The sequence below is a fragment of the Corythoichthys intestinalis genome, chromosome 12, assembly GCF_030265065.1.
Source record: "Corythoichthys intestinalis isolate RoL2023-P3 chromosome 12, ASM3026506v1, whole genome shotgun sequence".
Classification (NCBI taxonomy): domain Eukaryota; kingdom Metazoa; phylum Chordata; class Actinopteri; order Syngnathiformes; family Syngnathidae; genus Corythoichthys; species Corythoichthys intestinalis.
In genome coordinates, this window is record NC_080406.1 from 463,981 (window position 1) to 481,884 (window position 17,904).

Sequence of the window (17,904 nt, forward strand, 5' to 3'; positions counted from 1 at the left end):
GCCATGTGGCGCTTTTTTGCATTGTGGAATATGGTTTTGCCATGTGGGAAAATGGTTTTGCCATGTGGCAATTTTTTTTTTTTTTTTTTGCCATGTGGTTCTCGGCCCTGCTGCACTTTTACGTACTTAAGCTTCGCAGTGATGGACGTCAGAAAAGTCTACATTGCTAAAAAAGCAGTCCAACAGAGCCCCCGCGTGGCGACTCATAGTAGCTATACTATGGTAAAAGTAAAAAACACAAGTTGATACTGTGGTCCCTCTTTTGTATTTGCTGCTTCATGCTTCCTTTCAGACAGTCCTTCGCTCAGTCCGTCCGTCCTTCGTGACGTCACCAACAGCTGGCGCGTTGACTGTAAACAGCGAGAGCCAGGTCAAGCTGGAGCGCCGATGTGCGCGCGCCTGCGCACAAGCGCCCCTTCGTGGCCGTCCCCGTTCCGTTCCGTGTATCGCAGCAGTCGCATCCACCTTTGACTGACTTGTTTCATTTTCGGGACGCTTTTTCATCATTAACATCCTCTTCTTCAGCCGGTAAGTCTGAATCTATGTTGATCAGATTTTTGACCGCTTGCAAGTGCGCTCATTTTCACTCGTCTTTAATTATTGACGGCCCTAGACGTCCAAACTGTTTGAAGTGAGAGGATGGGCAAGCCAACCTCCAAACGGTTTGGACGTCTACTAGTGTTAAACTCATTGATACATCTTGGACAGAGAAAGTACTTTTTCTTTTTTAAAAACTCTTTGGCTGCCATTGACGGCGCTAGACGTCCAATCCGGTTTGGGGTTGACAGCCAACTCATTCTCTTCCATGGACGCCCATTTATTCAAGGGGGCGGCCGTCTTGCGGTTCCTCACGCCACGTCTCACCTTTCTTCTTGGTCAATTGAGCGCTTTTGAATTTTTCACGACTTTTGCGGAGGAAGTGATGTCATCCTTCTCCGCTTTCCTCACTTTCAGGTGACGGACACTCGCTCAAGCTGATCGGCGGAGAGGTTTTTAAGTCGTGTCACCGCCGCTTTAGAAGCGCTAATCTCTTTAAACGCACACGGATTATCATGTCAATCCTCTTCGGCCCCCGCCGATGGAGTGTTTGCGTCATGAGCGATGTTTGCCGTGATGCCACCTGCCCCGGAGAAGAGCGGTGCCAAATGTCACGCGCAGTACTACTGTTTATATACAAATACTCGGGCCCTCGCCGGAGGGAGGTCGCAGCAGTACCGGTTCACTGTGTTTTGCGTGACCATTAGTGTGCCGTGGCCTGGAGGTGAAGCATCTTTTTCCGCTCTTTTTGTGTAGGAATTCCATTAGACCCTCTCAAAAGAAAAAAAAAGATGCGGTCTGCCTGCCTGCCTGCCTGCCTGCGTGACGACCCGTGGAATTGTTGCCCTGCAAAAAACCCCACTTCTTTTACTCACGCCGTTGACGCTTCAAATAGATTGGATGTATACTCATGATAAACGTAGTTCACTTCACGGCAGAAGTATGAAAAGAGCTTTCGTCGCCCCTACCAACAACATGGCCTCGAGAGGGCCGATGCTCCCATTCAAGTCAATGCATTGACATTAAAGTGCCTGTGACAGCATAAAAGAATCTTAAATAGCATTATTATGTGAATTAGAATCATATTTTGAGACGATTCAACTACATATAACAATTTGGCAAAGCGCAGATGACGAGAAATTAGTCTTTTAATCTGCCGTTTAGCCCCGCCTGTCATTATAGCGCTTTAGGGTCGCCAGCTGGAGGATGACGTCGGCAGGGTCACAATTTCATCTGATTTAGAATTCAGCCCATTGAGGGGGAAGATTCAGAACGGGGAAAATGCGACTAAGAGAGCAGCAAGATGTCATTGTTTCGGTCAAAGCCCGCAAACAGTTTGCTGAAGACATGTCAACAAAGCACATGGATTACTGGAACCATATCCTATGGTCTGAGGAGACGGGCGGCCTTTCTTATGTACCGGCCTTAGAAGAGGCTTCCTCCTGGGGTGACAGCCATGCCCACCAATTTGATGTATGGTCTGAGCACTAACAGGCTGACCCCCCCACCTCTTTAATATCTGCAGCAATGCTGACAGCACTCCTGTAACAAGTCACATGACATTTTGGAGAGAAAATGACAAGCAGTACTCAATTTGGACATTTAGGGATGTACGTTTTTTCAAAGGGGTGTAATCACTTTTGTTGCCAAGGGTTTAGATATTATTGACTATATTTTGAGTTATTTCGAGGGGAAAATAAATTATCATATAAGCTGCACACCGACTACTTTTCATTGTGTCAAAGTGTCAGTGTTGTCCCATGTAAAGATATACTTAAAAATATCTGCAGAAATGCGAGGGGTGTACTCACTTTTGTGATATACTGTACATGAGGCGAATTTGAAACCCAAAGTACTACCATGCGTTCTCAACTTGTTTTGTTTAGATGCATACAGGCAGAACGTACTGAATAAATGCCTTAAGAAAATACTTAAATGGAATTAGATGAAATAAGGATGGTTTAAATCAGTGTTTCTCAATTATTTTCTGTCACGCCCCCCCAAGGAAGACGTAAATGTTTCGCGCCCCACCAAACTCTCTGCCGCCACTGTAAATAGTATCATTTGTCTATAAAATTACTATTAAAAATACGCATCTGCCTAACATTGTGTCCTTTTTTTCTAATAAAGAAAAAAAGTAACACAGATCAACTTATAATAAAGTATAACTTTATTAACATTGTTTTGTTTGTAACAGAGAAGACTTGAGGTGCATCAATTTGCCTGAATTAAAAAAAAAAAATTCACATCCAAACTAAAAAATACACTCAAGGTACATTTTTGACCATTTGATACAAAAAAATAAAATGTAATAAAATCAGTAAATAATAACAAATTCATATTGATTAGAAACATTCACTCATGAGGACAATATGCCAAAAAATTTGACCGAAAAAACAAAACTGAATAAAAGAAGAAGAAAAAAGTGTCCTTGGACAGGACAGTTTTTATTTTTGCTGCTCACAGTATTTACCTCCTTTGCAATGGTGTGGAGTTATTTTGCAATGAGCATGCTAACAATGCTCACTGGTTTACTGATATAACATTGACAAAGCAGGACGATTGTTGGCAATATTCGGCACGTTTTCACTGAAAAAATCAAGCGGCTTAACAATGAGATTGGGGTCTAATGTCTTTAAGTGGCGTCTTAATTGATTTGGCTTCTGGCTGTCTGCTATAATTATTTTTAGACACAGCAAACAGTGGTCTTTCATCATCACCCACTGTATTAAAAGTCAAAGCTAAAAGGCAAACGGCACGAACAAAGCGCATTCACGGCGGCCGAGGTAGAACCGTAGGTGAAGGCGGTCGTCATGACGATCCCAAGCCGAAAATGGCACTTCTCGGGCGGCGACGTGAGAACCGGACAGTGGGTCGCCGGTTGAGTGAGTCCGGTCGGAAAACGGCTTTCGAAAACGGCGGCGGCACACTGCTCTTCATATCTGTTGTCTGTGTGTGCTGAGTGCTCTTCCTTAGTTCAAAAATACTGCGCGCACTCTGAAAATGAGAGCGCCACTGCCACCTGCTGAGTGGATGTGCAAGTACACTTTATTCCAGTACGGCTAAAACCAAAAAAAAAAAAAAAACATGTTCCCCGAGGTCACATGCGCCCCCCCCGGCATCGGGGCGCGCCCCACTATTTGAGAAGTACTGGTTTAAATACACTATGTGACTAATGTGGCCAACTGCTTTAAAGCTACCAACAGAAAGCACAATGGTTAAAAGTACGAGAGGGAAATACATGCAAAAAGTATTTTTCAGGCAATGAAAAGGTAATACAAAATCAATAAAAAACAAAAAGTGAATTCTCGCTGCTTTTAACCAATGTGTGCATGCGTGCGGATGCTTGCGCAAGCGCACTCAGCATTGTAGACGTTTCGCGCCGTAGGAAGTCATTGCCGAACACCGGTCCTTCCCGTTGGCATGATCGCTACAGCTGCCCTCATCGCCGGTTGTTGCTTTTCTGACTCGTTTTGAACCATCTTCCTTCTTTTTGAAAAAAGACAGTAAATGCAACTTTGTTTTTGGCATGTTGAAATACTGTTTGATCCTGGCTGCTTGCTCCTCAGATGTCACTAACTTCCAATGTTTTTTTTTTTGTAAATGTCACACGGTAGGTGCCGGATCTGCCCAAATAAGTCCCGGAACAAAGGGAGGCCAAAATCAATAGGTGCCGGGTTCTTATCCGGCAGGATCCGGCACAAATTAACCCCTGGTTTTTGTTACGGGGGAAATCTGAATTTTGTACTACCCTTGATAGTGATGGAGGATTTTTTGGGGGGATATTTTCCTTGTGAACTCATTGGCTGCCATTGACGGTGATAGACGTCCAGTCCATTTTGACCCATCAAAACGTCCATCGCCGTCAATGACACTTTAAGATGACCATTCACGGCTAGGATGTGACCCAAAATCGACAGGAAGTGGCCTGGAAATTGAAGCTAAATCAACAAAGAGTAACCTAGAAATGTCCCAAAATCAATACTATGCGACTTGCAGAATATTTTAATTTAGTTTCTATCTTTCTATGATTGACGGCGGAATGTTCATTCACTACCAGCCCTCCCACTATAAATGGATTGGACATCCACTAGACACAAACTCATTTCAACTCACAGCGGACGGATAATTAGATGCCACATGATTGGACGTCAGTCATGGTCAATGGCACAAAGAATTCATTAAAAAAATAAAATGTAATTTTGGTATTTCTACTTACTATATGTAGTATCGAAAATGGTATCGAGTACTTTTTTGAGTATGCATATCAAGTTGAAAATGTTTGTATCGTGACAACAGTAAGTGAAAGCCACATCCTGTTGATTTTTGGGGCATTCTGATTCACTTCCTGTTTATCTTTTCGGTCAGTGTTTTTTGTTGGCCAATTGGAGTAAATGGAGAAAATTTTGAATGTACACCCCACGAACATTAGCGCGTCAGCTAGCATTTACACATCAGCCGTTAATGCCGATATCAACCTGCCGTGACTTGTGTTATTTTTGTGCTCCCCCTCAGCCATGAAGACGACGGGGCGCTCGTACTCGCTTTGCGTGGTGTGCAATCTGCAAATGACTTCGCCCGCGCAGGCGCAGCTCCATCTTAGCGCTCGCTCGCACCTGCGCAGGCTGAGGAACATCGCGGCGCCCGGGCCAGGTAGACCACTTTCTTAGCAATCGATTGGACGTCCTTGGCGCCCTAACGTGACCGTTCCCCGTTAGCGTGATGTGGGCGTGTTGTTTTCTCGCAGGAGGCGGGCCACCGAAGTTCCTCCCCCAACCGCCGATGTACGTTTACAACAGCGCCGACTCAGGTAGGAACAACCAACTGCGCTTCCGACTCTGGTCTTCGATGTCCCGTGTGCGTGATGCCGCTTAAATCGCTGTCTTCCATGGACGTCCAATCCATTTGAAGCGGGAGGCCTAGCAGAGAACAAACAAACGACCCACCTCTGAAATCCGTGATATTTTATAGTTGGCCTCCTTTCTGGATTATTCACACTTGCACACACGCACACAGTGTGTTACTATTGGATGTGATAACATCACGTGACCCGAGACAAAACAGGATTGCCCTGGAGGAAGGAGCTGGACACGCTTGAGTGTGCACACACAGGATAGAATTGCATATGGTGCACTTTACTCAAGAGTGTACAACAACACTTAACTCTGTGTCTGCCATTGACGGCGCTAGCTGTCCAATCAATTCCGAACCGGAGAGGCGAACAAAGTTTATTGGCCCCAAACGAATTAGACGTCTAGCTTCGTCCATGGCACTGAAACATGATCACTCAATGTCAGTCATCCCATTTTCACCCTTCATGGGTCGCTATGAATTTAAAAGTATCGAAAATAATCCCAAATCAACAGGAAGTAACCCAAAATTTTCTATAAATCAACAGAAAGTGACCAAAAAAAACAAGAAGTCATCCTGAGAGATGAGCATTAAACGCCACTCCTGGCAGTTTAGAGGAATTGGGCGCCCATCGGTCTAAATGGCAGGCAATGAGTACCCAACTTTCTTGTTCATTTATGTGTCACTTTTTGTTGATTTTCGGGTCACCCCCTTGTTCACTGGTCACTTCCTGTTGATTTTGGAGCAATCCTGATTTCCTGATTTGTGTAGTTTTTGATGAAAGCAGATTATCTTTGATTAACACACTGACACATTGACAGTGATAGAGATCCAATTCATTTGAAGTAGGGGAGTTTGGCAGCGAATGAATGAACATTCTGTTGCTGCCAACCCTCCCACTTCAAATTGATTGGACGTATATCAAGGACAAACTCATTTGAATTCACGGCGGCATTTGATTCTGGGTCACTTCTGGCGTGATTGGACGTCTATCATGGTCAGTGGCACTGAAAATGAGACATTAAAAAAAGTTAATAAAATATTTTTTAACAAACTTTGTCATGTTTCTGCGCACAGTGCTCAAAAAATGACTCTGTTGTTCAGTTAATTTGTGCTGCGTCATAACAACGTTACAAGGATACGTTCCACATTTCAGTGGACCAAGCTGGTTGTGACTCTTCCAATATGGCCGCCGCCCTGACGTATCCGATGTGACGTACTTCCGATCTAGTCTTTTACGGTTCACTTCCTGTTTCGTATACTACAGCGGGAAAATGGACGCACGCAAACCCTGGAACGCTTTCTATGACAGAAAAATCAACAGCTTTAACGGGAAGAACAATTTTAACATTCCCAGGAAGACGGGTGGCTCAAACCAGCCTTATAGTGAGCATTATAACGATTATTACAGCGAAGAGTACAGCGAAGCGTACGGAGAGTACTCTGCCCCACTCGGCAGCGGAGTGAGTCGTCGACAAAGTGACGTTAGCTACCAGGGCTATCCCAAACAGCCCGCCGTCCAACCTCGAGCGCCATGGAAACAAAAACCCACGGGATGTATTTGTTGTTGCCCGGCACACGAAGGTAGGCAGCGGACACTTGGACGCCGTATCGTCGTGGTTTGAACGGAAAAACCGTCGGCGAGCCGCCATGTTCCCGTTAGCCGACATGTCGGATGGCGTACCCCACTGGAATCTCACGCGAACGCCGTAGTCGGGGAACACAAAATAAAACTTCTTGCTACAGCTTCTTAAACGTGTTGCCTTTCAACGAGATGTATAAAGTTGTTCTCGCAAACGAGTACAGTATTTGGATAGCGCTTTTGCTAGTTGACGTCATCTCCTGTCATCAATTAAAATAGGTTAATCACTGGAAGTGAAGCCATGAAGTCATGTTAAAACAAGGTATATATTTTCAAAGGACATGGTATAGGTACGGAATCCATATTGAGAGCTAAAATTATATAGGTGCCGCACAAGTGTGAGTCAATTATAATTGTAGTAAATAGTGACATAATTCTTTGAGAAAAATATTAAAAGTAGGAATAGATTTGAAATATTTATTCTTATGTATGAAAAATTTCCCAAGAATTATACTTATATTGATAACCAGGTCGTGCGATGACTCTGATACAGAGATAACATATAAAACATTTTCTTTTGTGAAACTAGACAAATTTGCCAATTTAGGAAATAACCAGTCATACAACTCTTCCCAGAATGTAGTGACATATTTACAATCAAAAAATAAATGGTCAGTTGTTTCGATGTCTTCATTACAAAAAACACAATTGTTGTGGTCCAAATTAAATCCGAGCCTTAAAAATTCTGCTGATGGGTGCACTTTGTTAATAACTTTGTTTTTGCTGTATTTGGACTCAATTGAGGACAGCCAAATGACTCCGCCCCTTTGTTGGTATTGGTTAGGACGCATGTGCGCCACACTAGCCGCCGCCTTGCCAGGTCTGATGGGCGGCGCCAGAGGACAAAGCGGCACGATGACCAAACCTTTCTTCCAGTTTCCTGTCGGCAACAACAGCACGGCAGCACCTTTTTTACCGAACTTTAACACGGTGGGTCCTTATGTATGCGAGAAATTCTTTGGCCGCCACTGATGGAGCTAGACGACCGATCCGTTTTTGACAGATGTCCATCGGTGTCAACGGTGGCCGATGGCTCGAAAAGCGTATTTGATGACGACATGGCTAACGTGTATTATGATGCGTGTGGTGGTGGCAGACGGACCCGGTGCAGAAAGCGGTGATCAAACACACGTTCGGCGGCAGGGCGGCCAGGGACGGAAAGAGGAAGCGGCCCATCAGGTGTGACGTCTGCAAAATCATCTTCAACTCGGACGTGAGTGAGGCCACGGCCCCTCTGGCCAGCGCCGTCGTCGTTGACGTACGCGCGTGTGCAGTCACAGGCGCAGGCGCACTACCAAGGCAGCCGACACGCTAAGAAACTGAAGAACCAAGAGCTGGAGCCCCTGGTCAAGATGGCAGCCAAGGGCTCTGGTCCCGCCCCTCCGGCGGCACTCGGCCCCGCCCCACCGACGGCATCCGGCGCCGCTCCTCTGACAGCAAACGTCACCAGTCCCAAAACGGGTTGAGTTTGATTATGACCATGTAGAGCTTTAACACACATTTAACTCACAGCTGCCATTGACGGCGCTCGACGTCCAATCCATTCGAAGTGCGAGCTAACACTTGTACATTTGCTGCGTTTTCGGCCGCGCTCAAAAGTCTTGGGTTGGACGCTAGCGCCTGAAATGGCAGCCAAATAGTTCATATGTCAATGATATGTCCGAAGAGTTCAGGCAGTAGAAATATTCTTTCCCTCACTAAAGTGGCAGGAGCCCTGCCCACTCTGGACCAGGAGGCAGAGCAGGCCAGGAAGCTGCTGTACTGTTCGCTCTGCAAAGTGTCCGTCAACTCGCTCATGCAGTTGGACGCCCACAACTCAGGTGGGCGGAGCACCGCCTTCAACGGCGCTAGCCGTCGCCGAGCTAACGAACGTCCGCGTCTCGCCTGCTAGGTGGCAAGCACAAGACCATGTTGGACGCCCGTAGCGGTTCGGGTTTCATCAAGGCCTTCCCGCGAGCCGGCGTGAAGGTCAAGGCCGAAGGGGGCGCCATCGCTGCCGCCGCTGTCGCCGCCGCCCCGGCGGCGCCGATCCCGAAGGGTTCCGGCCTCCAGAACAAAACCTTCCAGTGTCAAACGTGCAACATCCACGTCAACTCTGAGATTCAACTCAAGCAGGTGACGCTACGTCGCTTAGCCTATTGACACTAGAGTAACCAAAAATGTGCCTCAAGTAAGAGTAGCATTATTTCCGAATAATATTAAATTCACTAAAAACTTAGTGAAAAAACTTTCTTCTTCACGCATCTACTCAAGTATGGCATGGTTAGAAAAAAAAATTTTTTTTTGTAAATATAAAAGGGCTAATGTGGCGCCTTACTAGCCACCTCTGCTCGCAGTGGTTCACAAAATGGTTTACCGGGCTAAAGGTCGGCCGATATATTTTTTCGAGATCGTCCGATATCATCGGATAACTGTTTTGGTGATGGTCTTTCTCATAAAGGTCGACTGATATATTGGCCGGCCAATACAACCCCTAACAAAAAGTATGGAATCACCGGTCTCGGATGAGCACTCAGGCATTTTATCATGTAGAACAAACTTGGATAAAAAGCTTGAAAAAAAATAATGAATTTGTTCAAAAGTGCAACTCTTGCATTCAGAAAAACTAAATGAATAAAAAACATTGTGGTGGTCGGTAAATGTTACTTTTATAGAGCAAGTGCAGGGAAATATATATGGAATCACTCCATTCTGAAGAAAAAAAATATGGAATCATGAGAAACAAACCAAGAAATAACAGCCAAAACACTCTAGTATTTAGTAGCACCATCTCTGGCTGTTATGACAGCTTGCAGTCTCTGAGGCATGCACTTGATGAGTATTCTTCATCAATTTGGTGCCAACTCTCTTTGATTGAAGTTGCCAGATCAGCCTTGTGGATCATTTTTTTTCTATTTCCCCCACAGGTTTTCAATAGGGTTGAGATGTGGGCTATTTGCAGGCCATGACATTGACTCGATGAGGCTTTCTCCAAGGAATGCTTTAACAATGCTTTAACTTTTAAATCTCACTGGAACAGCACCAAACAAATGTTCCAGCATCATCACCTTGTCCACTGCAGATTCTTGACTCTTGACAAGGGTTAAGAGTTGATTATTTGATGAACTAGTTAGTTCAAGTAATCTGATAAGGAACATAAAAATTAAAATACGTAAATGAGGATTTAAGTACAATAAAAGAACAGTTGGCTAGCTTAATAGCAAAAGTCTGCTAGCTTAAAACGCCAGCGTTTTTTTTTTTTTACAATGCTCCTAACAAATGGTTCGGACGCTTTATTCCCAAAAAATAGCAAAATATACCTATACACTTAATTCCGAATGCATTCAAAAACATTAGCTCAAACAAAAACTTAGCTGATGTTGGTCTTACCATGGAGCAGTTGGATTCAGCCATGTAAATTGTGGCAGACTAGAGGGCAGTGTATCTACCCAAATCAATAAAACTAAATGCAAACACTTTTAAAATAAATCATTACAACGCCACTTTAATTAAACGAATATTCGAAGCAGCAAAATTGAATTTGAATCTTTTTATCTAATCGAATACTCGAGTTAATCGATGAATCGTTGTGGCAGTAGCTTGAATTGCCTTTCATATTTAACGTGCTACTTTTTGAAAAAGTATTATCAGCTTACAAAATTGGCTTTAGACATCAGCAAATATATATACACACACACATACATATTAGAGCTGTCAAAATTATCGCTTTAACGGGCGTTATTTTTTTTAATTAATCACGTTAAAATATTTGACGCAATTAACGCAGATGCCCCGCTCAGACACATTTAAATGATGGTACAGTGAAACGCTCACTTGTTAATTGTGTTTTATGGAGTTTTGCCGCCCTCTGCTGGCGCTTGGGTGCGACTGATTTTATAGGCTTCAGCACCCATGAGCATTGTGTAAGTAATTATTGACATCAACAATGGCGGGCTACTAGTTTATTTTTGGATTGAACATTTTATAAATTTTATTAAAAAGAAAACATTAAGAGGGGTTTTAATATAAAATTTCTATAACTTGTCCTAACATTTTTCTTTTAAGTCTTTCCATCAATGGATTGCTTTAACAGAATGTTAATAATGTTAATGCCATCTTGTTGATTTATTGTTATAATAAACAAATACAGTCCTTATGTACCCTATGTTGAATTTATATATCCATCTTGTGTCTTATCTTTCCATTCCAACAATAATTTACAGAAAAATATGGCATATTTCATAGATGGTTTGAATTGCGATTAATTACGATTAATTCATTTTTAAGCTGTAATTAACTCGATTAAAAATTTTAATCGTTTGACAGCCCTAATGTATATATTTTTAACTGTATCGGCATTTGAAAATCTCACAAGGGTTGACTTGGATGCATAACACCCAAAATAGGTTGAAAGTGGCCCACAGAGCAAAATAATAATTGCATTTCTTACCTTGGTCGCGCATTATTCACTCGTGGACAAAGTCACGTGACTCGCATTGTCTTTGCAGCACATTTCCAGCAGGAGGCACAAAGACCGTGCGGCAGGGAAGCCCACCAAGCCCAAGTTTACCAAAAACCAGCAAGCGGTCAGTGCCGACGCAGCCGCGACCGCGCGGCATAAAGCCGAGCTAGCCGTAACACTTTCGTTTCCCTTCAGGAGGTGACCGCTGACGGGTCTTCGCTCGGCTCCTCCCCCGACTTCCGCCCCGCGCCCGGACCGATCCGAACGAGCCGGGACGCCGCCCTCTTCTCGCCCTACTGAAACGAGGGACGCCGGGGAAAAGACTCGCGACAGGTAGCGGACGACGTGAACGTCGGCGGCTACCCGATACCCGTCCCGTTAGTGTCGTTAGCTCGCGGCTCCTGATAGCATTGTGAAATTATCTGGAGCAAAAATAGCCTCTGGTCCGTTTGCGATGGTGTCATGTGGCCGATATGAGCTGTTAGCTCACAGCGGATGTTTTGGTTGATGACTCAATCACAACGAATAAGACCTTGGTAATTTTTTTTTTTTTTAATTGTCTTCATCCTTTTATCCTCTAATAACGAGTCATAGACATTTGGCGTTGGCTAATTTTGAGTGGATGTCTGGTCAATCGACACGTTTTGTTGAACTCGTTGGCTGCTGTTGATAGGTGAAGCAGAGTCCCTTTACAATGAGACCTTTTTATACTTGGCACACATATTAGCATCGAGAGCACCGAAACTAAGGAAAGGCTCTTGTTCTCCTGGCTAAAATATTCCTGCGTAAATGAACATTGGCCGGCCGCAGTTGACATCTACGGCCTTCGACGGCGGCGGCGTTTCCGCCGAAGCGGTCTCGCCGACGTCCGTTGTGGCGATACCGCCGGTCACGGAAGCTCCTCGGCCACTTGTGATGATGTCATCCAGATGCAAAACTGTCAAGTCATTAAAGATTGTTTTTGTGAAATGTGGTCGACTTTTGCATTTCTACGCATCGTACATGCATACATCCAATGACGCTGGTAAGTAAGCTACTTCTGTTGGCGGGTCTGAACGGAAGTGAAAAGACCACGCACCTCTCTGCACACACTCTTTTGAGGGGGACAGATTATTCATTCATCAAAAGCCTTACTATACACGGTCATTTTTTGAGAGCAAAAATCGATGCTTTATTTATTTATTTTTTTTGAAAAGTCATGTAGTTTTTTTTTTTTGTTTTTAAAGAAAAGCCTTACTACTTTTTTTAGCCCTACACGTGGTTTAAAAATGTATTTTGAAAGCTCTACTGACATGGGTTTTTTTTAGATTAAAAATCCTTACTAGACACGGTTATTTTGGAGAAAAAAATAGCTTTTTTTTTTTTTTTTTTACAAAAGCCTTCTACAGAGTATGTTTTATTTAAAAAAAAAAAAAACGCTTAAATTCACGGACAAAAGTCATACATAGTCCTTTTATTTTTAGATAAAAGCACCTTCGTGTAGGTTTTTTTTTTTTTACTAGAAAACATTACTGCAGTTTTTGAAAGCCTTCCTGTACGTGGTTATTTAAAAAGCAATCTTAAAAGCTTATTAATATACATGGTTGCCTTTTTGTGATAAAGCCTTTCAAATAAAAAAAAAGTTACTATACATGGTCGTTTTTTGGGGGAAAGTTTTTTTTTTTTTTATTTTTTTTTTTAGAAGCCTTTTTGTGACAAAAAGCCTTACTATACAATACTTTTGTGTGTGTGTGTGTATGTATATATATATATAAAAGCCTTACTATGGTCGTTTTATTTTTAGAAAAAAAGGTCTTCCTATACGTGGTTCTTTAAAAAACAAAACGCTGCCTTATACACGGTTGCCTTTTTGTGGTAAAAAGCCTTTTAATATTTCCAAAAAGGCTTACTGTACATGGTCGTTTTTTTTTTTTTTTTTTTTTTTTTTTTTTTTTTTTAAAGCCTTACTATGGTCATTTTTGGGAGAAAATGGTAGTTTTTGTTTGTATTTTTAGAAAAATATATTGTTCTTTAATTTTTTATTTTTTGGGGGGGACTTATTGTCCACTTTAAATGGATTGGACGTTGAGCGACGTCATTGGCAACCGATCGGTCTTGGTCAGTCACGTGCCCAAACTAGCGAACACGCCCCCAGGTGCCATTTTGGGTGTACCGCGGATGTAAACAAACCAGAACGGGTAGCCGGTGAAGAAGTGAGTTTTTAATCTTTTAAAACTTTTTGCTCAGTCGCCCATTCTGGAAAGGAATGAGAAGGATGAGAGGATATCGTACAGGGACAAACGTTTTGAGGAGGCCAGGGATCGGTATTTGGCTAAATTGTCGAAAGTAATATCGATCCGTACGAGTCCCTACTAAAGAATGGAGCTCCCACGCCACATTACTGCCTCCAACTTCATCGCTGGATATAACAAACTACCTCGTTTACGGTATCAGCGTTTACACATATGAACAGTTTTTAAAAACTATAAATCTCTCGAAGATCACGGACATTTTACGAATGCTGGGTGCAGGATGTCTTCGCATTTCGACCGCAGGACCGCGACAACACGGTCGTCACTGCAAAGGTAAGCAAACTTGGGTGTATAACAAACATCAGCTTGTCTAACCACAGAAACAAGCCAATCAGCCGGTAAATCAGAAACCATAATAATGTAGACAGCCTTACGAATTCAGCAAAATATAGGAAACTGTCGAACGCTGTTGTAAACTATGTCTGCCTATGTGTTGTCTACAGTGTTGGGGACGTTACTTTAAAAAAGTAATTAGTTACATTACTCACTACTTCTTCCAAAAAGTAACTGAGTTAGTAACGGAATTACTCTATAGTAAGAGTAACTAGTTACCAGGGAAAGTAACTATTTCCGTTACTTTAAAAAGAACTTGTTGTATGTCAAAGAATTTGAAATTTTCTGAGCAATATTCGAGTCAGTGGAATAGAGAAGAACAGACAGGTAGTTAACTTGTTAGGTGCTTCAGCAGATTTGAATTGCTTACCACAGATGTCGACAAAAGCTTTGCCCCGGGACATAAATGACACATTACATGCAGGTTCTTTCCTTTAATTTCGACAAACTTCAAATAGTGTCTATATCTCCACCTCTTAAAGGACAATTTTTCTTCTGAATGCTCTGCCATCCCGACCCTGTGCATCTGTTTTGCTAAGGTGGAAAAGCGCTATATAAGTATAACACCATTTACCATTTGTGTGTGTTTGCCGCACGCGCTGTTCCGGGTTGCTTGTGAAATCACCGGCTCTGATTGGCTTACCAAGACACATGACTCTAACCCTCAGCCAATCACAATCACTTCCATCGCATCTCTCGAGGGGCTGCATTCAGGTAGGCCCGTTTCCCGACAAGTCACGTCACCTTCAAAGCGTCTGCCGTCCTCAAGATGGAAGCAGGATTATTGCTGGCTGACAGTGGGAGATGGGAACGAGGCTGGCAAACACAGAAACATTACCAAACTTAGGAAAGCATTGTCTAATTGAATGAGCAGGGACAAACAGCTTGGAGTCAGAAGTACGTGCGCTATTCTCGAACCTGAACGCACCCCAAGTCTTGGATGACAAATCAACAGAGCAGAGTCTCGGCTCGACACGGCTGGTAGTTTCTTCAATTTATTCAGAGTAAGTAACGCACCGCTTTTGACCGCCAGTAACAGTAACGGCGGAAAAAGTAATTAGTTAGATTACCCCGTTACTGAAAAAATAACGCCCTTACGTAACGGCGTTATTCCCAACACTGGTTGTCTACAGGTCTTGCACTCCCGACGCCTCATTGATACACCACTCAAGGCCTGGGCCATCATCGAACCATCAGAAGCCATATCAGGTCACTGCACATGTATGGCTTGGATAGCGGAGACGTGCACACATGTTGCAGCTATGATGTTTAAGCTGGAGGCGGTTCTCAGATGCAGAGAGACAACAACAGTAAGTGGATAACCTGCATACTAGATGGTACCAAGCAGCATTAGTAAAGTGGGGGCAGAAGCAGGACAATAAATAGACTTCACTACTGCAAAAGCTAAAAGAAAAACCCTTGATAAACTCCTGGATAGTGAGGAAGGTGACATGTCTGCTTAAAGGACTTGGATGAACAACTGTACATTTGGCATTTCAACACAGGATCAGTGGACTTCATATTTTAGTGAACTGCAGAAAGTATCCCCAAATGCTGCAATTCTGTCAAATCTCCCGGCATTTTGTGATGCATTTGCAGACTCAGTGCAGCCATTTTCAGCACCAGATTCACTGCGCCTACAGCTGATGATAAAATGGATGGCAGTGAATTATCCGCTTTGCGCCTGCACTGCAAAACCTTGTCAAGAGAGGCAGACATTTCACTTGAGCAGGCACAATAGATAGAAAAAACCACCAGACCACAGCACAGATCTTCAGCTTGGTATCCCTTTTGCACTGGAAGGATTACAACGTCCAATATGCATGCAGTCTATGTGTCAGACTTGGACAAGCCTGCACTGTCCACAGTGAAGGCAGTTTGTTGTCCCAACAACAGTGCAACAAACCGATGTGCTGCTACTGCATGGGGAAGACAAAATGAAGAGAGAGCGCAAACACAGTACAGACTGCAGACTGACAAACATCACTGTGGCTTTGAGATGAGTCAGTGTGGATTTACCATAAAGCCAAACTGTCCTCAGACTGGAGCATCGCCGGATGGGAGTGTGCAGTGCACTTGCTGTGGAAAAGGCTGCGTCGAAATAAAATGCCCTTACAAGTATCGTGACACTACTGTTGAGGAGGCATGCAACCGTGGAGACAATGGCAATAGTGGCCTGAGAGCTTCAGCATAAGAAGGGTCATCCATATTACAAACAGGTACAGACGCAAATTTTTGTCACAGATGCTGAGTATTGTGATTTTGTTGTGTGCACTCTGAAAGACTGTGTGTGCTGCCTGACCCGCAACTCTGGAGAGCTCTCTTGAAAAAGGCTCAGCAATTTTTTGAGCGCGTGTGTCTACCTGAAGTGGTGAGCTGCTACTTCACTCGGGGTGCAAGACAGGCACCACTTGCAGAGATCTCTGTTGCAGAAAGGAAATGACTTCAGAAACAAAGAAGTCCAGGAAAAAGGGAAGAGCAGTCAAGTTGGACCAGAGAAGGAAGATGACACGATCAAAACTGCCCCATTGTGTGGTTCCATTTAAGTTGTGTTGGTCTAGAACATGCCACGGCTAAAGAAGACTTTTGGATCGGCTCTTGCTGCTCCTCTCAGAAACATGATACAGCTCTTACTTGAACATTGTTGAATTTGAATTGTACCTTGAATATCATCTTAAACATCACATGACTAAAACAGGTGAAGGAACTGTCATAATGACATGCAACTTCATGTATATTGCACAATTTATTGTTTCAATGTTGCCATGCAAAGATGTGCACTTCTCTCAATGAAGGACTTGTCATGCGAAGTGGGACAAATTTGCTTAAACATGTTACTCTACAACTAGTGTTATTTATTTGACTTCGTATGCACATATTTTGTATTTCCTTGTATTGCTATTTTCCATTGTGCTGCTGCTGTGTTTTGAGAATTTTAGTAAAAATGATCATCTCGAAAAGTAAAACTGTCAAGCTTCTCGTTTTGTTAGCAAACATTGTATTTCCTATTCAGTGTTGATCTCCGCAAAATTGGTTGAGTGTAATTAATAAAGGAAAGTAGTTTTCATGATCAAAACCAACACTCGTTCTTTATGTACTTAAGAGAGGCAAATAGTCCAGAAGACTTCAAAATTGTCATTGACACACTTTATTAAACAGGTTTAAGTCCTCTAAAGACTTTGCTTGCACAAATACTCCAAAAAGAAAACTAATTGTACTAAACTATTGTTGGGCAATGGTTTGTCAGGGCACAGCACACAGTGACAACCTTATCCAACATTGTGGCTTCTTCACCTTCACATGGAAGAATCATGTTTATGGGTATGTTTCCTGTTATACATCTGACAAACATTTCCGATGACCCTTTCAACATGGATTCTCAAATGTGCGATTTTCCTAGTTTCCTCCACATCTCTAGCTGCTAACTGACAGCGGCCTTTTGTAAATGCTGGGAGTTTGACCTCTGCACACAACATGCCCACACATTCCTGTGTGTCAAAACCTCTCTCAGCCAAGATGATGTCCCCAGGAAACAAATAATCAAGAAAACCACTGTTCAGGGTTATATGTTTATCACTTGTACGACCTCTACGGCCTTTTGATAAGAAACAAATGGCTCCCATGGGTCTAATGCCTATTAAGTACTTTATAGTGTGGTCTGGAAAACATTTGGGCACGTGCTTTCAGATGTGATGGTTTCTCAGTGAAAATTTCAAAACGGTCAATAATCACTGCCACTCTGTGTCCAAAGGCCTCCACAAACTGGTGAGGCATAATTGTGTGCAGAGTGTCTCTATCTGGCCATACAA

The 17,904-nt window shown here is 43.1% G+C and overlaps 1 protein-coding gene across 2 annotated transcripts; it reads left to right on the top strand.

Annotated features, from left to right (window-relative positions):
- The first annotated feature begins 433 nt into the window (after positions 1-433).
- Positions 434-12,633, top strand: znf385b (zinc finger protein 385B). Of its 2 annotated transcripts, XM_057851576.1 has the most exons (10): positions 434-528; positions 5,053-5,190; positions 5,285-5,347; positions 7,815-7,960; positions 8,127-8,243; positions 8,305-8,491; positions 8,734-8,850; positions 8,922-9,145; positions 11,518-11,595; positions 11,667-12,633. In XM_057851576.1, the coding sequence occupies exons 2-10, from the start codon at positions 5,055-5,057 to the stop codon at positions 11,769-11,771; spliced, it is 1,173 nt and encodes a 390-aa protein (XP_057707559.1). In that variant the 5' UTR covers positions 434-528; positions 5,053-5,054; the 3' UTR covers positions 11,772-12,633. The 2 variants fall into 2 exon arrangements, with proteins under 2 accessions (XP_057707559.1, XP_057707558.1); XM_057851575.1 differs by lacking the exons at positions 434-528; positions 5,053-5,190; positions 5,285-5,347 and adding an exon at positions 5,373-6,972 and having other exon boundaries at positions 11,667-12,608.
- Positions 12,634-17,904: the final 5,271 nt, after the last annotated feature.